Source organism: Schistosoma haematobium, chromosome 7 (assembly GCF_000699445.3).
Source record: "Schistosoma haematobium chromosome 7, whole genome shotgun sequence".
NCBI lineage: Eukaryota > Metazoa > Platyhelminthes > Trematoda > Strigeidida > Schistosomatidae > Schistosoma > Schistosoma haematobium.
This window is the reverse complement of record NC_067202.1, coordinates 13,706,831-13,730,468: the sequence shown is the minus strand read 5'-3', so window position 1 is coordinate 13,730,468 and position 23,638 is coordinate 13,706,831. Positions and strand designations below refer to the sequence as shown.

Here is a 23,638-nt window from a genome sequence, read left to right as displayed (position 1 = left end):
CTAATAGAATAGGTAAGAAATTAAAGAACATTGCCCCCCTGGTACGGCCCAAGGTGGAAACAGTCCGCTCTCTCTCTCTCACACACGAAGTGCCTTCACATGGCCACGCGTATACAGGTACTGTCATGGAATTCCTACACACTGCCTTCTGGCGGCGGGGGTATTGTTCACGAAGTTGAGAGCACGAAAAGCGGATGTAAAGTGCTTTACACGGGTTAGTGGAAATGGAGAATTCACCTAGGGGAGTTTGAAAACCCTGATTTCAAACCAATGGAGCCCATAGGCTCCAGAATCCTGGAATCGCAAATGGCGTATGAACCTATGAAATAACATCCAACGTTGCTCCACTGCCTTGTGGATTGGACCTCTAGGTCAAAGGTTCGAGGTGTAGCACCTTGAGAAAACCACCTACTTCGGTTTGGGCAACCGGGCAGTATCACTGCCCTCAAACAAATAGGATTATGAAGTGTGACACGTATCTATTTAGTGCCTCCTTGTACAAATGTTCGTGTTTAAATGAAAAATAAATAAAGAACATTTAAATAAATTAAACAAAAACGATTATGATATAACTTACCAATAGTTGATTAGTCGATAATTCATCCATCAATAATGATTGAGTACGTGAATGATGTACACCTAATTCTCGATGTGCACCACAACATTCCAAACAAATTAATATACCTAGATTTACACTAACCCATTCGGGATCTTGTAAATCAACAAACAGGATGGGAAACGTGAAAACAACAGAAGAATATAACTGACCACGGTTTTTAAAATAATTTTAAAAAGTGTAGAAGATTGAAATAATGAAATAAGTTGATCAAATTTTGAAAACTTTATGAGGAAATTCTACACAAGAAGTATAAATCAGATGAATTCTGCAGTTTCTAAGACGATTTCGATGGACTTATCCAATGTTTTAGAACCAAAAAAATGCATGAACTGAATAATCAGAAAATAGGGATACATTGATTTAAGTAAGTACAACTGTATCCCTATACTCTTAAGACTTTCAATCATTGATTAACGACATAGGAGGAGGAATGATTTTGTCATGATCCTTTTCGTTTGTGTAAAAGGATTTGCAGTATCACCTAGAATTCCGGAATAAATGTTTGTCTTATAATAAAACGAAACAAAAAAAGTAAGTTTAATCTATTAACTAATTACTAATTGATGTTTGCACTGAGCCTCGAACTCAGTACCTTTTACTTTAAACGTCAATTGTGCGACTGAGTCCAGGTAGTACTCTAACTTGATCAGTGAATCCAACTGCTAGCTACAATCTATCTATACTAAATGATTTTTGCTAAAAATGACAATATGCAAGAAATCTACACAGGATACATACAAATCAACAAAGATTGATAGAAATTAAGTTGTCAATGTCAATAACGAGATAATTCAAAACTTTATTGGTAACGATTTAAACACGATACTATTTGAACAAATCGATGATTTTCTGCACTAACTAGCTCAGTGGATAAAAACGTTAGTATGTGAAGCATATGCTAATTATTCTAAAGTCAAAGAATGCAAATGAAGATCGTCATAAATTTTAATTACTTACATCGAATAACTTAATCAGTCATTTATACACATAGTAGAACCTCACATAAACACATCGAAGACAAGCCTCAGAGTATAAGAAGTAGTAACATTAATAGAAATAATAAAAGATTGGGTATAGAAGAAAAAAAACTACGATGAGATCTTGGGACTCCGGTTCGCAAGGAATGAGTGCGCCTGAGACATTGTGAAGGATTTCGAGTCATGTCACCTAAAATCTCTAGTTATTGATTGCGATAATCACGTAAACCCTCACTATGTAGTCTGAAACAACTTACACAACTCAGTCCAAATGTTCATGACTTCATGTACTGTTACTACAAACTGATCTAACTGCACCGAGCTTGCTTCCAAGCAGGACAAATTGCTCGTTGAGGAAAAGTGGGTAACAAATGCCTCAACCATTTCACCTGATGAAGATTTACTACTTTATCAATCATTTTGGCATATTTACACACAATTCTGTGACTAACCTCAGTATTGCTAACTTCCTGAACACAAAATACACAAGTAATGCTTCAAAGACATCTATGATTTAATTTTAGTAACCTACGAATATCCTATACTCTTGATGTTCAAGTCTAACACAAATAACGTAGAACGAGGTGGACTAATCAGCAGCAAACTCGTCTCTCAGTTACCAAACGGATATCTCGCCAACTTCGCAAGAGACTCAAATCAACAAACGTCATTCAAACTTTCTGATTTTATGTCGAGATTTCCTCAAACATCAACCCGCAAGGGCTGGTGAGACTTCCAATAAAAATGAAGCTATCAATGAACTCAACTGCTTCACACGCGATCACTAGTTTCGGCGTTGATATAGACTGACTCTGAGGCAAGAGCGAGAGGAAAAAACACATCCTACCAGGTAAGAAAGAAGCTATTTACGAAGATATTTAAGAAAACATGAATACTGTAGCGACTAAATCATCAACTTAACAAAATTTACGACTAACCAGGTCGACCACAATCAGCGCATACTTCATTACCAGGTGCACAGAATCGTAAAGAAGATTGAATTAATGATTTTGATGGACGCCCTTTAGATTCAGTCGCATTAATACCATCTGTTGAAAAAGCATCTGCACTATCTAAGTGACTTTCACGTGAACGACTAATTTGTGAACCGCTAGTGGAAAAAAAGAAAACAATCAAAAATGAAGTAACTAATACATATATACGGTTTATGATTGTTACATATCAGATGTTTTTAGGTAACTCTGGCTAATATTCTGATAAAAGTGTCGTGTTTTTGATTTATGAAAACTGTATCTCAAAAGACAAAGCCAGTGGAATTTTTTTCGAAATACTAAGAATTTGGGACACAAAGAAGTTGCAGACTCATTTAGTTGACAAACCTGAGTAGAATGATAACTTACAGTAAACTGATTTTTCTTACCAGAAATAGTGGTTACTGAAATTTGATTCTCATCACAAACTAATTTAAGTCTAAAAACCATCGAAAACTTAAAAGCATTGGAAGTCCATTTTATCTTATTATAGGACTCCTCACTGGCAATGTTCGTCCATGACCCTGTAACTGGGAACGGAACTCAAGACCTACGGTAGACAACTGTATCACATACGACACAGTCGAAATCCACTGGTCATGGCATTATACATTAATTATCAGTACAGGGGTTTGTAGAGATTGATGAAGGTTACTGAGATCACAAACTGACCTAAGCTAAACAACGAACGAATGAATTTTCTAGAATCTACGTAATTATTTTTCACATTACTTTAAAAGCAAGCTATTACGTTTATTTACATCTGTCAACCCTCGTGGAGGATTCGCAAAACAACTGTCTTGGAACTTTTTTTCCAAATGCCATTCATTCTTCTGAAGTTTACCTCCGATTCTCGACGCAATGTGTTCCTTAGTCTTCCTCTTTGCCTTTCGCCCTTAGGATTTCGAGTTAGCACTTACCTCGTGATTCAGTTTGATGACTTCCGTAATGTATGTCCTATCCACCTCTAACGTATTTTCTTACTTTCCTGTTGACCTGGAAGTTGGTTTGTTCTCTGCCACAGTAAGTTGTTGTCGATGGTGTCTGACCTATAGATCTGGAATATTTTGCGTAGACAACTGTTTATAAATGCGTGCACTCTTTAGATGGCGGTTGTAGTAGTTCTACAAGTTCCAACTCCGTACAGTAGAACTGTTTTGACGTTCGTATTGAAGATTCTGACTTTGATTTTGGTTGGGATTACGCATTAGTGAATAAAAGAGTTCGATTGCGAAACGTTCTTAGAAGTATGAGTTCAGAAATCGCGATAAAAAAAAGCCGGGTCAACTCATTTGCCAGGTGAGGATTCATGAACTTGGCTTCAAGTCACACTCTAGGTACATTTGATCAAACCAAAGCAGAGTGAGTTTTTAGCCCATGACTTAGTGGCTGAAAGTCAGACGCCTGAATCACTGAGCCACCGCCCGGTACATAATACTTCACAAAAAGAGTGGTCTATTGATTGGAGCAGTTAAGTTCTAACCGTTATAACACTGATTCGATTTATGCCAAAAAAACTTGTTTCAATATTCCGAAAGTATTACTAGTCGAGTACATAAACGATTGGACATTAAATGAGTAACATCAAATATGGAGATTACTAAGATCCCATAGAGAAGTACATCGGTTTGGATCATATTTAAAAAAACATTTACAAGATCAGTCAACCAATTAAAGTAGAAATCATACTATTTCATACACTTAGAATTTGGTAAATTTGGGCATCATGAATAGTATGCACCGCAAAAGTCAGGGGAACAATGTAAGAAGATGTCGTTCTGTGGTAGCCGGTGGTAACTATGACCTGTTTTACACATTATTCATTCCCTCACGATCTCGGACTCTTTATGTACGTTGGTATGTTTGGAGTCAGAGTTTTCTAACTTCCCTCTCTGGGTGAACCAGTTTAGGTGTTGAACATTCACTTTTCGTCATCTAAATTCCCTGAGCAACACTATCGTCACGTGAACATAGTGCTTTAAAGCTACCTGGTAGAGGCCATAAACCCATGATACACAAGTAATTGAGACAAAACACATAAAGATCAATTTACATACTAAAAAAATTGGAAAATATGACAAGATGATAAAAACAAGTTTTATTACTATTACCTAGAATCTAATAAATCGTTTTCACTTCCTGGTAGACTATCCCCAAAACTATCAGATTTCATATGTTTCGAGGGATTATTATTCATAGGACTATTACCTTGACCAGTTAAAGTTGAATAGACTAAATCCATATCGGCAGCCAAGCTATCACCATTAGTAATATTACATTTATTAGTGCTCATGAAACGATTCGATGATAAATTCAGTGTTGTTTCAGACAGATCACATTGTGAATTTGTATAGTTTTCACCATTCATTGCTTTGTTAAATTCTTCTTGCATTGCATTATTTAAAATACTTATCCATCTATAATTAGAAAAGGAAATATTCAACAATAGTTAATCAACACTGGATATTCATTTTTAAAGACTTGTATTTTCACCCCAGTTATTGATGTTAAGAAATGAAATTAAACAAAGCTTTATTAAGACAATTCATATTGGTTACTACGTAGGGACTAGTGGCTCAGTAGATAACATATTGAGTATTTGAATCGAAAGAGATTAAGTCTTAGGTTTTCATATGAACAACAGTACTAGGATATGACAGGTGAATCATCCAACTGAAGAGTTCTTAATGAAAAAAACGTAGGTCGTGGATCCCACAATGCTAGATATTATCCAGTTTTATGGACGATTTGTGTTTGGCAAGTTATTGAATGAACTGGATGGATTACATGCTTATTTGTTCAAAGACTGAGAGGATAACAATGGAACTATAAGTTTTCTTTTTTTACTTATAGCTGTTTGTTTAACTGTAAAGTAATGAAAACAAATATACACACAACAGAGATATTAGTACTGCATAATATATTTATTGATTACTTTAGTAAGCGGTAACAATAGAATCGATAATCTAAAGCATTAGAGGATATTATTAATCACAGATTGACAAAAATTAATCTGTGTTACGTAAAACACAGATTAAGAAGCGTATATTTTCATTAAAATCATGAACCGACTAGTGATAGATCACCACTGAAAGCCTGAGAAACAACGGACGTGCGTTTCGTTTTAGGATGAGACTTCTTGGTGGCAGTGCGTATTCACGGTTCCGCGCGCAGGAATCGAACTCATGACCTTCGGTTTCACATGAGAACGCCTGTGTCCAGTGGATTCAGGTTTGCAATGGTGGTCTAACATTGATAGGTTGGTCAATTCAATGAAACTTAACAATCCCCACAACACTATACTGATAAAAAATTTTTGTCAATACTCACTCTTCGTATTCTTGTTCATCTTCTGCTTGGAAGTTATATGTTCGACTATCTATGAAAGTTATGGGAGGAAGAAAAAATGGTATTGCAATGATTTTCACAAATTTAAACTTCTGAACAAACCACTTAATTACCTGGGAAGCAATTCATACATTTCATGATAAGTTGTGAAGTGATTTATATCGAGATAAGAGCTGTTTGGAGTTATAACAGAATGTCATGATAACTTATGTAGTCAGTGGAAATGTACAAAATGAAAGGATCTTCCACAAACTATACTGACATTTGGGTTAGTTAGTTAGAACATTGACTAAAGTCGGGAAGGGTGAAAAATTGAATTGTCACTCGGTTTGTTTAGATAGCTAGCGAATATCCAGCGCTTTAACCAGGTTGGTGTATATGGAGGATTCACCTAGGGCAGTTGGGAAACGCTGACTCCATACTAATGGTGCACATGATCTCCAGGATCTTGAGACAACAAATGGCGTGTGAACTTATTGTTGGTCACCGGCTACCATGAGACTGTATCTCCTGACGTTGCTCCACTGACCTGTGAATCGGACCTCTAGGTCAGAGGTTAGGGGAGTGGTTTCCTGAGAAAACCACTTGCTTCAGTTTGGGCACCCGGGGGGTATCCCGGCACTCCCACAAGTCAAGTGGTGAAGTGTGGTGCATATGTATTTGGTGCCAATATTTATGCGTTTAAATAATATTAATAATATTATCTTAATAGTAGTGTACTGATCTAAAAACTTCTTGAGGCTTAATGTTACATGACATGGATTTTCTAAATCCAAATCGTATATGACTATTGAATTTATATGAGAACTACATACAACATGTCATAATCTGAGCATATTTCAGTCAGTCATAATCAATACAAAAACTGGCACATATATGAAACGACTCACATTCCCACACCATACATCAGCAAAGAGAGGTGAAAGTCAAAGTAATAACCGTAGTAGTAATAGTACTATCGGTGATAGCGAAAAACGATTAGGCACACAACACGAATAGAGAAAAATGAATAAATTCGTGGAGTAAAAGGCATATGATAATTTTAAAACTGAGTAGATTTGTTCCGTTGTGAACGACGCTGAATCATGTCACTCATCGCCTTCAATCACTGGTTACGTTAATCGTGAAGACCCAAAAACGGGTAGTCTGTGATATGTCTGTTACTCAGACGTTTACTATTGACTTTCTAAGCGCTTTCTATATCCCTAGACTACTCCTACACTTGGAAGCAAACAGTAATGAAAAAGCGTAAAGTAAGGATGGAAACTTAACTTGAAGGTCAATCTGTGTAGAGAAAACAAGCTGGTCTATTGATTTGTAAATGACCTTTAACTCCGAGAAGCTTATAGAAATACACCGAATTTAGTGTCAAAAAAAAACAGTTGTTCAATTAAAATGTTTCTGATATGTTTCTACTTGATGTTGATTGAACCAAACATTTTTATCCTTCTCTAAACACTTTCGGACCTAATCGAGGAAGTATTGGGGGTTTCCCACAATCTGCACCTGTGAAGATGACTTAGACCAAGAATCAATGAGTATATTTCACTCCTATTCAACATGTGAACGAGTTTTGACGGTGCTTTTTTGGCACAGACTTGTTTGTGTGACCTGTATCTTCAATAATTTTGATTATCCATGTGAATAAACAATTACAAGATAGATGGGAATGTTGGAAATAATTAATTACAACCTCTGAGACTTTAACAAATATAATTTCATATTTATTGCTTTAATATATCACTTTCTGAATGTTTCACTTTGTTTTAAATTTGTTGATTTTCCGCCGTTTTCAGTTACATCTTTAATAATGATGCCAGTTAATACTACTGTTTTCGATCAACTTTTTTTGTATGCTAAACTGTATCACAACATGCTTTTGCCAAGTATACTACGTTTTTATTCTGTTTGCCCCTAGAATTCTATTGGCTGACAGCCCTTTTGTAATCATATCGATAAGATGTCACTCACCTAACGAGTAAAGGTTTACGCACTATTAATCTTTGAGTCACAATATTCATATGAGAACTTAATGGTATTACCCGGCTGCTGAAACCAAACTAGGAGTAAGTTTTCAAACATGTAACCAATTACTAGTTGAGATTCAATAGTTTTAACCACTACGCTACTGAATTCAGTCAGTCAAGAGCTACGTTAGATTTGACGCATGTATACATCGCCTCAAGTTCCTATATCCTATTGGCACAGTGTAATGAAATTTTCAGGGAAAATCCCACAGTACTAGAGGCAGTAATAGCATTAGCGATAATAGGAAAGAATATGCATAGAATATACGATTGGAGAACCTACTCCTACACCAGCTATCATCGCGAATCGAAGTAAATGATATATGGGTACACGTAATACATGTCCTAACTATCTAATTCGATAAAGATTCACCACCTCGTCGGTCAATGTGGCATATTTACATACACTCCCGTGTCTAACCTCAGTATTGCTAACTTCCTGAACACAAAATACACAAGTAATGCTTCAAAGACATCTATGATTTAATTTTAGTAACCTACGAATATCCTATACTCTTGATGTTCAAGTCTAACACAAATAACGTAGAACGAGGTGGACTAATCAGCAGCAAACTCGTCTCTCAGTTACCAAAAGGATATCTCGCCAACTTCGCAAGAGACTCAAATCAACAAACGTCATTCAAACTTTCTGATTTTATGTCGAGATTTCCTCAAACATCAACCCGCAAGGGCTGGTGAGACTTCTAATAAAAATGAAGCTATCAGTGAACTCAACCGCTTCACATGCAATAACTAGTTTCGGCGTTGTTGCAGACTAGTTCTGAAGTAACATTTTGCATTTAGGTGGAGATAAATGCTACTGTTCCAGTAATTATATCAATAATGAAAACCATAACTATAGTTGAATATGGATTATGGAATAAGACTAGAATAATGTTATATTTACTTGAGACAAGATCAAAGTAAAGTTTTCCTTCTGAAGTTGTCGAGTGTTGATTACCACCACCACCACCACCACCCCCAGTACTATGATTTAATATTGAATCATTATCCATAGATTCCGTAGGTAATTTAACTTGACAAGTGAGTAAAGTTAGGCGTACAGGTGGTTTACTTTCATCTGCATGATACAAACATAATTCCCCATCAGCAATGTGTACACGACGACGTTGCCAGACACGTTTAACCTGGAAGAAAAAGACAGAACAACAATGATTTCATACAAAATAATAATGTGTGTATATACGTTTGTAGTTTAGTTAGTAGTTTATACATTTAGTAAAATAAAAGACAATTAGAATTGAATTAATTCATTCACCAAGTACTTGGATATGAAGCACACACTTTAACTGTGGATGGTTGATTTATGATACTTACTATCTCAATTGGTTAAACCGTAGTGGGATTTGAAAGCTGAGAACTAACCACTAGGTTACTACTTCACACTATAATAGAGTGAACTTTATATTCAATTAGACAGAATTATCTATGGGACATTTCAACTAGACTTCAAGAGGACGCAGGATTCATTAATCATATCATTAGTAGTTTTAAATACAATTAATGAAGAACAAAATAGTTGAATAATGAAAAGTCGAACAAATCCGTACTAAACAGAAAAAAAACTTGGTTTTCAAAGATACATTATTTTAACAGTTGAATTCATGACTTGATCTCAGCTAGACCACCAATGAAAAGCTGAAAGTAATGGACGGCCGTTTCGTCCTAGTATGGGACTCCTCAGCAGTGCGCATCCACGATCACGCACGCGAAATTCGAACCCAGGACTTTCGGTCTCGTGCGCGAACACTTAACCCCTAGACCACTTCAATCGATCCATGATTTTGCGCAACTCTTCATTCATTGTCTGGGTTGGATAACTATTTCACACCCGACACGAATTGGAATACACTGGTCACGAATACTAGAATTCCCACGACTCCCCATTTTGATAAATTTTTCTAGCATTGTTTTCTTTTTAAAAAGATATTATGGTCATAAGCAATATAGAACCTGGAATAAATGCGGATCGATTTAAGCTGCCATATGATACATCAACATTGAGAAATGTCAGAGTAATATGACAAGTAACAGTATTAGTGGTAATAGACAAGTTAAGCATAAATCATATATGATTCAAGGGGAGAAAATATGGAAGATATCATGCAAAACAGTCCTAAATAAAACATACAGATAATTTGTTTATGATTCTACAATAATTAAAAACAAGGCGAAGCAAAGGAAAATTGTTTTAATGTTGTAAAGTAATGAATGATTCGATTACTAAATAATTAGACTGAACACTTGACTCTGCATTTGATCCATATCCTATGTATAGATCACAATACTAGATCACATGGGACTCAGATAATTAAAGTCTAATTAACAAGAAAGAACCAGATATGGATTAGAATGATAGTTTATTGTGACAAAAAATAACAATCAATCAGTATAGGCCTGTGGAGATTGTTAAGTTTGAATTGATATCATGAATGGATGAATGCTAAACCACCATTAGAAACCTGGAAGCACAGTATGGAGACGAACAACTCAGAATAGAGGAAACGACTAACAGACTTATGCGTTAGATTGCAAAAATGAATGGTCACTCAAGTAGCAACTATAATTGGTCGGGAGAGATAGCCATTTTTTAGCAACCAATGTCTTCCAAGGACACCGACGACCAATCTGGATGCTGATTGCTCGAAATAATTAGACTGAATTTCGTCCAATTACAGGCTGACCTTGGATTGTATTCTTTTTTACCCCGTCGCCAATTGTTGCGACTTGAGCGACAACAGCAGCATTTCAAAAATAGCCAGTTGAATATTTTGGACAACTTACGCACACGGCTGCTAAACTATCTATGTTTTGGAGATGCGACAGAAGTTGATAAGTTAATTTCTCATCTGCATACCGAGCTGGGAAATAACTGAAGAACATATGGTGTCTATAAAAGCCTCTATGAGTACTTTACGAGCAGTAATGTAAGCAAAGCAGTGATTCAAGATCCGCCCGGTGGTCCAGTACTCTCCATTCCAGAAACATGCCCTGTCATGGATTCAAACTCCATTATCCCCGAAACGGCATGTACAGACAGTGACGTATCCAGCCGACAAGAAGATCCCCTCGCTCTGCCAGAAAATATGTCACATGCATCAAATAATAATCAAGAAGCTGGTGCAGTTTTGTTGAACGCTGATTATCATAGTGATCCACTATCTACTAGTGAGGTTTGGCCACAATATTTCAGAAGAATCAAACTTCGATTACTTCATATCAAGTGTCGTTCAGCCTCACCACTCAGTCACTTTCAGTCGGTCCTCTGTTCAGTGAGACAAATATGTCTTAAATAAATTCTAATTAATTGTGACTTTGGCATATGAGGATCCAACAATGTTTCGCGGGGGAGGATGAACTCGAAAATTTAAAATCCGGATATCAACTCCGGATCTTCAAAAAAGGGGAGTTGTTGTATGTCGATAGGAATAATGAATGGTAAATCGTATAATGATAGTTCATAGGTCCAAATAAAGCTCATAATAAGAGGGGCATGAATATGAACAGTTTAGTTATATAACAATTATACGATAAAAATATACTCATAATATTGGTCCATAAATGGATCCCAAAAAATACCATTCAATATTCTTATCGGGATACAACAAATTTGTATAATGATGAGGAAATATCACTTTTTAATATCACGGAGTAGAAATGATAGTGTAGAGCAAATAAAATCCTTAATGCTTTGTAGATCGCATGTAACAGGTAAGTAGACACTATCCCTAAATCCTGACCGTAAACCTTGAATGCTGGAGTAAACTTTAGCCTGGTGGTATAATAATTAATGGAAAAATAGTCAGAGTTAAGATAGTCTTTTGGACTTAAAACCTGCGAAAGGAACGAAGTTAGCAATACAACAACAGGATAAGCTAAACTATTCCATTGCACCCCAGCCCTGGTAACAAGAGGGAATGAAATTATAAAACTAAGATGTTTACCAAGTGATTTCTGGGGATCTAGCATCCCCTAAAAAATCATGAACCTAACACTAAGAACAATGTAGGGACTTTCAGAGGTTTATTTGGGTCCTTTACAGAGTTCAATCAGACGGATAATCTATATCTGCGTGGACAAATTTAGATGTTATTTTTCTTTCAATTTACAAGTAAAGTAACCAGAATAAGAATTTCGTCGATTCATTAATTATGTCTAAAGCTACTTACACTGTAATATTACCGTTTTCTTTTCAGTAAGCTATCTACTTGCAAAATAATGTTTTCTGATTGGCTAAAAACAGGTTGGAAATTTATCGCAATCCTTTTAAGTTCATTTCCCCCTTCTACTACACCATAATGTACTTCCACTTTATGTAGATGTACACATCTATTTAAGAAAAAAACACAGTGCAACAAACCTTTCCATCTGATTTTTTCAGTAGAAATCCACTTTTTTTAGTTCCAAAAGCTCGATTCAATGGAGTTGGTTGTGCTGCATACGTGACACCAGTTTGTACTGACTAAAAATACAAAAAAAAATGAATGAAAAGCAAGAAAAAAAAATCACAAAGTGAACAATAAAGCTCTCTGTAAAAACTACGACAAACCGAGAGCAATACACCGTACTACAACAAAATTGCAAATAAATTATCAAGATACAAATGAGTCACACATTTCACGACAAAATAAAAACATACTTTATACGAGAGAAAAATCATTTGCTGCTAAATGAATACATCATTGCACCAAAAATAAAACGATATGATTTTCATTAATTACGAAGGGAATCAAGATAACATATATAATCATGAAAAAGCTTCAATTATGACTTCTATTCGTTTATTTCTTTAAAAAAAACACATTAACACCGGTACAAAGGATCACCACCACACAACACAAAGTAGTTATCATTAGATTTGTATCTGGATTGGGATACTGTCCCAGTGCCTAAACCAGGGCAGGTAGTTTTTTAGGAGGCCTATAACCGAGCCGTTGACCTAGATGTTTAACCTACAAGGCAGTGGAGTGATGTTAGGAGATGCAGTGCCATAGTAGTCGATGACCAATAATAGGTTCATATGCCATTTGTTGTCTCAGGATCTTGAAGACCATTTTCACCATTGGTCTAAAATCAAGATTTATCGAATTTTTTAGGTGGATGCTCCATAATCACCAACCTGGTTTAAACCCCAGCCGGACATTCGCTTTTCGTCTTTTCAATCTTATAAAGAACTCGAAAAGGTATTGAGTAAGATTAGACTGGAAGTGGCTATATACGTGTGGCCATATGAGAGCATTTCGAGAGGGAGAGAGAACTCTTCACATCCTCAGCTGTACCAAGACACCTGAGAGCCCAATAGACTATATACATATAGTGTTAAGACTGATTTATTATGTAGCTTATATAGTCTAAGAAAGAGCTCAACATAATTATGTCAATTTGTGATTTCTAGTGAATTTCGTAGTACTTGAAGTTTGTTCTAGTTAGTCTACGTCAACTTCAGTAAACACTACACAGTTAGTTATATGCAATTTAAGAGCTAGTACATGTGTGCATCACATCAGTGCAGTGAAATGAAATTACCAACAAATTCCAGAACAGCAGAAGTAATAATAGTATTAATGGTAACAGAAAATATTAGGAATAGACAATATGATTCGAAAACAATTAATTCGTGCTAGAAAAGTATAAAATGATTACGAAACTCAAGATGTATCTAGGCCATTGTGACTCATTCTAAGTCATGCCACTTAACATCTCCAACCATTGGTCACGATCGTCACGTGGCCCCCAACTAGCTGGTTTGCACCAACCTACAACTTCATCAGTCAATGATTTTATGGACTAATACCACATTTTGGTTAAGCATTACTTAGCTTACTTCCCAATTACTCTCACACCAACTAATACCGCAAGCTGAGGTAGGCAGTGGTTAGACATATGCAATACGTGCCCCAACTGTTCCAGTCGATGAATTACACTATATACATATCTCTTTGCAAAAACGAATCTAGTTATGAGACCACTAACTAGTATTTAATCAACCGTGAAGTATACTATAAATGTATATGAGATAAGTGCTTTGAATGGACAAACAAAAAGTCATAAGTTCACTTTGGTTACCCATGTAGAACAGGATAGTTGAATGTACTGAAAATACTGTTATTATTCCGCGTGTCACTCAAAAAAAACATGTATGACAAAGAAGTGATTAAGTTTATTACCATTTTAAAAACTGAAAGCCTCTAGAATTAGAAATAACTTCGGTGACAATATAATTTATAGACGAGCTTTGAGCGACGCTGAAGTGACCTTGAGAGTGAACACCTACTGATTAGAACTAAATGAGGGTTATAAACCAGTTAAAATCTTTATTTACAGTTGATAGTTAGGATTAAAAATTAAATTTAGAGTTTTCATCACGAACTGACATAAGTTATAATGCCAAAACTCTATTTAGCCAAATGTATAAATGAATTTTACGCCATTCATGACTCGTTATTTTATATCTGATTGGTTCTTCCATAAATTACAATTCCTCACAATTGAATGATCACTGGGTGGCGATCAATATCATGCGTGTCTAGTCCTTGTTAGTGCAGATCGAATGCTATCAATCATGTTGCAATGTGGCCACCAGTCTAGGTGACTCGACACTGCGGGCACTATATACATTAAGATTAGATGGTGGTTAGAGGTAGTCGACAGGAAACCCTGGACCGGGGTTTCGTGCTACTTGGCACTCGTCAGCAAGGTGTACATGTAGTCTTGAGGGAACTGGTGCTCCCTGGCGGATTCGATCTCGTGTCACCCAGCTTCACAGTCAGAGACGTTACCACTGAGCTATCCGAGTCGCGACCGACCTCCTGTAGTACTGAGATGTAATCACAATTGACCTCCAACCACCATCTAGTCTCAATATATATAGTGCCCGCAGTGTCGAGTCACCTAGACTGGTGGCCACATTGCAACATGATCGATAGCATTCGATCTGCACTAACAAGGACTAGACACGCATGACATTGATCACCACCCAGCGATCAATCAATTGTGATTACATCTCAGTCCTACAGGAGGTCGGTTGCGGCTTGGATAGCTCAGTGGTAACGTCTCTGACTGTGAAGCTGGGTAACACGAGATCGAATCCGCCAGGGAGCACCACTTCCCTCAAGATTACATGTACACTTTGCTGACGAGTGCCAAGTAGCACGAAACCCCGGTCCAGGGTTTCCTGTCGACTACCTCCAACCACCATCTAATTACAATTTCTCCATAACTTCTAAAATATCTAGTGAACAGAACCAGTGTGATACATCATTTACTTAATAGTAATAAGAATAATCGCTGAAACTTTACAATATCAAACAAATGAAAATGAAACCCAAACGTATAAACTTGATTTAATACTTAACTAAATTTGCATTTCATTAGAAAAGTTGTATAATGTAAAATCTTTCTTAAATTTGCACAAATTATTGAGATATAAATCAGTAATACTAACACTTAAATAGATACAAACTATTCAGGTGATTTTAAATGATACATAGTATGACTTATTTTAATTTATTTGATCAATTTAATCGTAATATTATTGTGATATTAAAATCGGTAATAGATTCGTTGTACATATTTTATGACAGCGATTAGAATCTATATGGAACCATCAATGTGATGTGATCTCGTCAAAAACAGTAAAATGGATAGTTGTTTTCTTTCCATCTAAATTCATTATGAGACCTGAATGACTTGTATCCGACGCCCTGTGTGATTGTAGATGAACACTGATACTAAGAAGTTTCATACTAAGATGAAACAGCTGCCCTAGTCCTTATTGGTATTCAATTCTTGTTTGATTAAGGTCAGTTCGTGATGTAAACTGTGAAATCCAGCAATATTCACAACCCCCGACATAGTAAAAACTGATTACATTATGCAATCTGACCACAAATCACATCGCCTTTAAAAACAGCGACAACATGTATATAATATGATAAAACCATAGAGAATTTCTGATAGAAATATCTGAACAGCCAAACAGAAGAAAAATCAAGAAAGTATGACGGATAAACACAAACAACGAGAAACAATGAACATATAATAAATACAACAACTAACTACACCAACGTAATCCATTAAGTAACAATGAAATCTTTTCATATAATGTACATATTTATGAGTTTAATGGTGGAGAGAGATGATTACCTGTCCGAATAGACGAGATTTCCGACGAATCGAATCACACTACATATGTACATAAGCACAAATAACGAAAAGGTAGAAATAATTGGAACGAAATCAATAAGAACAACGGTTATTTGTCGATTATAGATCCAGGATCTCTTAAGTAAATATATTCAAAACAATAATAGTAATAATAAACATGGGGTACGATATGCAATTGTACCTATACAAGTGGCATGGATTAGAAATAATTGATGAATGTGATATTATTTAACTATGGATAACCTTCAAAAACCAGCAATATGTCTGATGAACTTGTGGATCCAAATGTAATAAAATAGTATATATTACTGTATTTTTATGATAAATGTTTGTATAAATTACTCGGAACTACCAAGCTTTATAAGTAAAGATGGATGGTAGCTATCAGTGGGATCCAAAACTGATCAATTGCAGTCTTAAACATCAATCGGAAGATTCAAACAAACGATACAAAGATGAATTAAATCTTCAGCACATTCTACAAGCCAGTAGCTATCTAGATTCAGCAGCTAAGTGGATAATGAGATGGCGTTTGAAGCGAACGGTACTGGGCTCGAGTCCCGGAGTGAACACCAACTATGGAATGCAGGTACATTCAGCTGAAAAGTCCCAAATAGGACCATACGCGCGTCGCGAATTCCACTGTTAGCCACCATCCATCATTGCTTACATGAAGATAGTTGCTGTCCAAAAGAACTGAAGTTTAAATTGATTATTTTACTTAGAAATTTGATTATATGAAGAACCAATATCTACACATAGTTTGTTCTATTTTCTTCAAAAGAACGAGAACAAAGATTTGAGCAGAATGACATGAATTTATTTTTATTTTTTCTGGTTCTCATCAGCTGATTATAACCTGTAATATTTAAAAGTTATGATTACAAAATGATTTTAAACTACTTACATGACAACAGAGTAAATACTAAACATGTCTTGGATATAGGACATCAAGTTGATACCTTGCAATCCATCAAGGTGATTAATAAATAGTCAAGCCTCAGTCTTCTAAAGTTTGCTGAAGCCATTGCTATTAGACATCAGAAACCGGATTTATATGATCAAAAAGAGATGGTTTTTTTATCTTTCTTTGGCTTAGTGACAAATATTCCTTTATTACATCATGGAATTTTGTTCAACCCTTTCTTTCAATTAATTACGTCATTACATATTTTTATTTCGACTGTCTTATTTTAACTGAGGTTTACACAGTGATATTGTCGTTATTACGTAATCGCTTGCTTCTAGATCTTGTCTCTTATTAATAGCAACGTAGAATATTCTTTCTCATAAGTATATATTTACATTATTATACTTGGTCTAATATATTTATTTATTTTCTACAGTGTACTGATGTTTGATAATAGCAACTTCCAACTGAACTCTTTCATGAGAGTAATTTCAACCTGTTTTGCAGTTAAGATTCTAAATATTACAGAATGTAAGTAGCTGATGACAGACAAATGAAATAAAATGAATTCATGTTATTCTGCTCAAATTTTTATTCTTGCCCTCTTCAAAATAATATCTATATAAAAAGCTTCGACTAACACACACGCTGTTCATCATGACAGTTTATAATGTCTAGCAACATTACTTTCACTACTCAAAGTAGAAGTCAGTATATAACTGATATTGGTATTCACATTATTTTTCAGTCATCACGCTATGAACAAATGGCTACACTAAATATGATTTCGATAAAATGAATTGGTTACTTAACGTATTTTTAGACTAAATTCCAGTCCCCCCTCCATAAAAAAGAAACAATAGTTAATGCCGACAAAGTCGAATCGTAAAGTTACCTCTTTATCTAAAACTCCCTTGACTTCTTCTCGAGTATCAACAAGACGACGTTTTTGTATATCATTAATTTTGTGCAATTCATTTACTCGATTAGATAAATCAGTCATTGATTTTCCAAAATGATCCATCACACCTAAACATTCACGTAAGTAACTATAAAACAGAAAGAAAAAAGACAGCGAATACTTTTACTATTGAAAATCAAAACCATGAAGTAAAATAAAATTATACAATTTAGTGTATGTCCCGGTACGATCGAGTGTGAGGAGAGTCTACTCTTTCTTTTGAAATGTCCTCATATAACCATGCATTCCATAGTCTCTGTTGGGGAAGGCCAATTCACTCTTTACACCCCAAGGTTGTTGGTTATGAAAGTAGGAGAATGAAAATATGAACATCCGGAACTTAAATCATGTTGATGGATACAGAGGGTTCACGTAAGGACGTGGTTGGAGGGCACAGATTCCAAACCAATGGTGTACACAAGCCCCAAGATCATGAAGGAACGAATGGTGCATGAACTTAATTATGGTCATCGGTTATCATGGGACGACATCTCTTCACGTTGCTACATTGCTTCATAGATTAGATCTTTGAACCAAAGGCTCGGATGATAGTTCCCTAAGAAAGTCACCTACTTTGGTTTGAGCGCTCAAGTAGTAGTCCTAACACAGATTTTTGTGTGACATACTACTTTTGGTATGAAATTATGGATTAAATGACTAAATTAAATATTACATAGTAATCTAAAATTTACTGTCGACATTTGTTCAAAGGAGTGTAAAAAGGTTTTAAGGGGAAATGAGTTGTAAGTCTAACTAGGAAATACAAAATAGTGATTGATATTTTCCTCTCAATAACTGTGATACCATCTGGTGAAAGAGAAAGCATTTCTTGGTGACCCTCATGCACTGAATGTTTTAGATCAAGACACCGTAAACAAGCATGTAAACTTGTTTCTGATGAAGATCACAAAGCACGAAGAGATTTAATTTTACTGAATAGGTTAGACAACACATGGCCATTATGTCTTTTTATTACGACTGTCTTCCAGATTAGTAATCTTGTTTTATTAACTGAGCTTTACACATTTTATTCCAATCAGAGTTTACTCATTATGTAGTCACTTGTTTCTAGCCCTTTGAACTCTTGTTACAATCAATATTGTAGAATGTTCTTCCACATGAGGTATACATATATAATACAATCAAATAAAAAATGCCATGTAAAGGGGGAAAATTAGTTGGAAAAATGTGCCTGTAGTACCTGAGATGATCGAGGGAGTGTGTGTTAAGTACTCTCAACTAGCCACTCCACCTGAATGTACTATGATATTTACATTAGAAGTACAGTGAACGTCGTACAGTAGTTTTATGATAGAGCAGTCTATAAATTTTTATTTAAATGGTATGATGCATTCTGATAAACATCTTCAACAAAACAGAAGTCAATGACTGGAAAGTTCAATAAATAACATTAATAGTTAACCAAATCCCAAAGGTTTTGTGAATCTAGAGAAACTCACTAGATAGTTTCGCCTTATGTATTTACTTGTTTCTTGGCCTTTTGATGCTTTACTATTTTTATTCCCTTGATTTCCTGTAGTCTCTGATTTTTGAGATGATGTACGATATACTAATTCTGACCGCTACATAAATCTACAAGGTCTTAACTTTTCCAAGTAGCTTTAAGGTTAAAATACTTTATGCAATGATCTTCCTTTTTCGAACTAAATTGTTTCCTGTTAAGTATTAGACTTTTTATCTTTTTTCCATCACATTAGTTTCCTCACATCAGAAAATGATGAGATTAGGACACGGAAATAATTGAGAAAATTTTAACAACAAGCTACCTTATTTTGTACTAATCTTTTAAGAAATATAAAGTTTAAAATATCGTTACGTGAAATGTTTGAGGATTTTCGCACTTGTAACGTTTAAATTGGTTATTTAAATACATGAAAGTAAACAAATGGTTTAGGTTTACCAACTCAGTGATCAAAGATATATTTCTCCCTTCACTCACATAAACGTTAAATACATTTCGCTGTTATTCTAATACACGCATAAATGACACATAATTGTAAATAGTGAAATAAAATCTGAACAGAATGTAGATTATAAACAACGATAAGATTTTTAGTAGAAATAACTTACTGAGTTTGAACATAGAAGAAATCAATTAAATGCTGCAGGAGATCAGCGCCACGCTTTGCTTTTAATTCATTCACCTTGATCAGATACTAAAGTAATATTAGATAGAAAAGTTTAAAAGGTCAGGTATAATTATTTACAAATCAACTATGTATAATGACATTTAGACCGGCATATATTATAACTACTACTATATCAAACAAATACAACTTGATATGTATAGTTTTAAGCTAGGTAATGATACACAGTTGCCCAAACTAAGGTAAGTGGAGCGGGTTCGAACCCGGGACTTAGTAGTTGAAAGCTGAACGACTTAAGTATTGAGGCAACGCTCCACTGTAGAGAGTAATATACACTAAAAAAACCAGTGTAATCATCGACTACAACATTACTTATTCTTTGAAATACAATACCTGAATGACAAGAAATCTACTCATTTGGAAAAAAAAATACTAGCTGTGAAAATATTCTAGGTGGAATGAACAGTTAGAAATCACCCAATCAAATATTAGTGATAGTAAACATACATAATGAACTGGGAGTGACAGAAAGAGCAGGTTAGCAAGTGAATGCTAGTTAGTGTGAGTGGCTTTAAGAAATACTTTTCTTAATCGAGAATAAGTTGAAACAATAAAACCTTGTCATTCGGTCTGTAACGGTAAAGACAATGAACGACTACTAACCTCTTCACTTAGTTTATTGGACTCAAAAGGATCAGATAGTGAATTTCTGGTTAAAGGATTTTCCAAACCCATAAAGAAGAAATAAGACTACAGATAGTACATAAACATACTTTTAAGAAAAGGAGGGATAAATAACACTTCTAAATATATTGGTTGGTGATATCAAAAGAGGTAAACACGAAAGACAATGTGGGGCCTGGGAATCTCAACGATAGCACCGGGTGACAGGTTCGACTCATACAAAATACATTAGTCCCTTCATAAATTCAGATGTGCCTTGCTGGTGAGTGCTATCTAGCACAAAACTGAGGTCTAAAATATCTTTTCGATTGCCTGCAACCACTGAGTACGTGTTCATTACGTAACAACACTCATACAAAAGTGACTGAGGTACATATCGATTAAAATCAAGTGAGTTTTGTAGACCTATCAGAGCTAACTTCAGTTATTTTTTTACCTTGATAAGTACTTGAAAAAGAGAAATTGGTCTCCTTTGCAATGACAAACTACTGTTTCTTGATACAATACGATGCAAAAAAAGAACTTACTTCACAAGTTTCAAGTTGAAGCCTTCGACGTTCTTTCTCTAAATCTTTCGTCATTCCTTCTGTAAATGCTTCAGGAACATAGCATCCAGTTTCCTTCATTGTTTGTAATTTTTCCTTCCGTAATTTATCACTATGTATCATAAAAAATAACAATCGATAAACGTATTAGGAAATTTTATGAACAGACTGCCAATCCCTGAATAAATGTCTTGACAGAGTATGTATCACCTTTAACTGAGAAGTCAAGCAGACCTGCCGGTAAATGAATGACTAGGTATATAGGTAACTTAAACATAGGAGCTGAGATGCAACGACTAGTCTGGAATTGATTATTAATTATTAATTGATTTTGAAACGAAAAGAATATATAACTAATTAGTTTGGAACCAACATCGGTGAAGCACGATATACTAAAATACACTAAGTACACTGCAGAAAACTAAAACTTCACTAACCGAGGGAAAAAAGATGACAGGATTGTATATTGAATTATTACTAATTTGTTTTGAATCTACTTTAAATCAAGACAGAACATCTCTTGAACCTTAAAACACACACCAGACACATTTATCACGGACTAGCTTATTTTAAAAACTACAAATACTATTGCTCTGTGCCAGCAAAATTTAAATCACAATCTTGTGTTAATATTCACTTGATAAAATAGATTTAAACTTGTCCATTACATTAACTACGTACCACAACTTAGGAAGAGTAAAATTGTAAACTACGAAAATCCAACAAGTCATTTAGGGTTCTTTGGTTTCAAATAATGGAGCATAATAATGTCAGCTACTTGTATGTGGCTTCAGTGTGGATAACTTGGTAGTTTCAGTAATATTCAAGAATGGATTAAAACCAAGTATGCCGACGCCTATCATCGAGTTATGTCAAATATAATTAAGAAGATAGCAAACTGCTTTGAAGTCCATTGACGAAGCACTTATTGAAATACCCCAATAAACGTAATGAACTTACTATTTATATTCATAATCCTTAAGTGCCTTCTCGAAGGGTTTCTTGAGGTCGCTTTTAATATCACCCTGCATAAATGTTTCCATTGGAAACACTACGATACTGTTTAAATTCTGCATCTAAATACAAAGAATTGAGTAATTTAAAAAAAGGTCTTATTGTAAAATGTTATTTGTTCTGTGACGTTATTATATGAAAAAGGTCAGAACTATGTACGTCACTACTCACTAAATGCTTTGTCATGTTGGCTAAGTCCCGGTGAACAACGGAGAACTTGCAAAGACTGGTGGCAATGTCATTCCCATTGGGTTCGTTACCCTCCAAAGCTATTTGGCCAAGTCTTTCTAAAAAGTCACATAATAATGTTATTTGTTCAGCATATGCTGGAAAAATAATAAAGGTCAAGAATTACCTATTCCAGAGGCGACTACTGACTTTACTAATTTCTTTGATCGTATAAGAACATTTCGATCTGTCTCTAAACCCTAAAAGAAGATAATGTTAAGTATATATATGTATACGTTCGACATGAAAAATTTGTTTTGAGAATAAAAAAAGTTACCTCGTCTAGGCTGTATACTGTACACCTTACACTTGAAATTTTTGAAATGAAATCGGATTTGAAAGGATGTCTGACGTCATTCAGAGTGTCACCAATAAACTCATCAACAGTCAACGCATCAGGCATTATCCCAGTGGCGTTGTGATTAAGAAGAGCGCCCGTTCGAAATATTTTTAATATCTAATATATCCGTGTTCCTTTTGAAAAACCATTTACTACTTTTGCCAACATTCGTTGGTGTTATAGAGTCTAATCTAAAGCGCTTTGTTCATGGACTTGCTTGAAAGAGTTTCGCCGATCGGTAATTTTGAGCCTGATTTTGTTAAGTTTCACATCGTAAAAACAGGAAGTGGGTGGTCTGTGTAAGTTCTAACAGGGGTAGTATCTCAGTTGATCATCAAGCAATCTAAATACTGTCATCGATTCACTTCTGATTCATCTATATGTGCCTAGTTTAACTAGTTTGTTGTCATACGAGAGCTTTGAGATTCCGTGGATCAGCATAATTGTGGCTCTTCTAGCCAGTTCCAATAGTTCACTGTCTCTTTTTAGACAAAAGCTGGTCGCTTGTATGCAATTCTCCAGTTCAGAACGAGAGAACATTATGTGCAAAGTAAAAAACGTTTAGTATCAGCCTGACTAAAGGCTCTGTGTATTGACCTTAGGATTCTTAAACCTTTGGCAGCTTTCTCACAGAAATTCGTATTAGTTGTTAAGTCTTGAATAGAGATGACTCCTAACTCATTGTGCATCTGAACATT

The 23,638-nt window shown here is 35.2% G+C and overlaps 1 protein-coding gene across 2 annotated transcripts in view; it reads right to left on the bottom strand.

Moving 5' to 3' along the window:
* ASAP1_1 (Arf-GAP with SH3 domain, ANK repeat and PH domain-containing protein 1) overlaps positions 1–23,042 on the bottom strand; it is a 53,498-nt gene extending 30,456 nt beyond the window's left edge. Inside the window, exons 1-13 of one of the 2 annotated variants that reach the window (XM_051218044.1) lie at positions 22,878–23,042; positions 22,728–22,800; positions 22,544–22,698; positions 22,319–22,434; positions 21,341–21,470; positions 20,113–20,198; positions 17,956–18,109; positions 12,345–12,446; positions 8,871–9,111; positions 5,919–5,967; positions 4,700–5,005; positions 2,535–2,707; positions 578–711 (exon numbers count right to left, since the gene is read on the bottom strand). In XM_051218044.1, the coding sequence (XP_051064475.1) occupies positions 578–711; positions 2,535–2,707; positions 4,700–5,005; positions 5,919–5,967; positions 8,871–9,111; positions 12,345–12,446; positions 17,956–18,109; positions 20,113–20,198; positions 21,341–21,394 (1,299 nt within the window). In that variant the 5' untranslated portion in view covers positions 21,395–21,470; positions 22,319–22,434; positions 22,544–22,698; positions 22,728–22,800; positions 22,878–23,042. Of the gene's footprint in view, positions 1–577; positions 712–2,534; positions 2,708–4,699; positions 5,006–5,918; positions 5,968–8,870; positions 9,112–12,344; positions 12,447–16,129; positions 16,169–17,955; positions 18,110–20,112; positions 20,199–21,340; positions 21,471–22,318; positions 22,435–22,543; positions 22,801–22,877 lie in introns of both variants that reach the window. The other variant, XM_051218045.1, reaches the window with a different exon arrangement.
* Between the last annotated feature and the right edge of the window lie 596 nt (positions 23,043–23,638).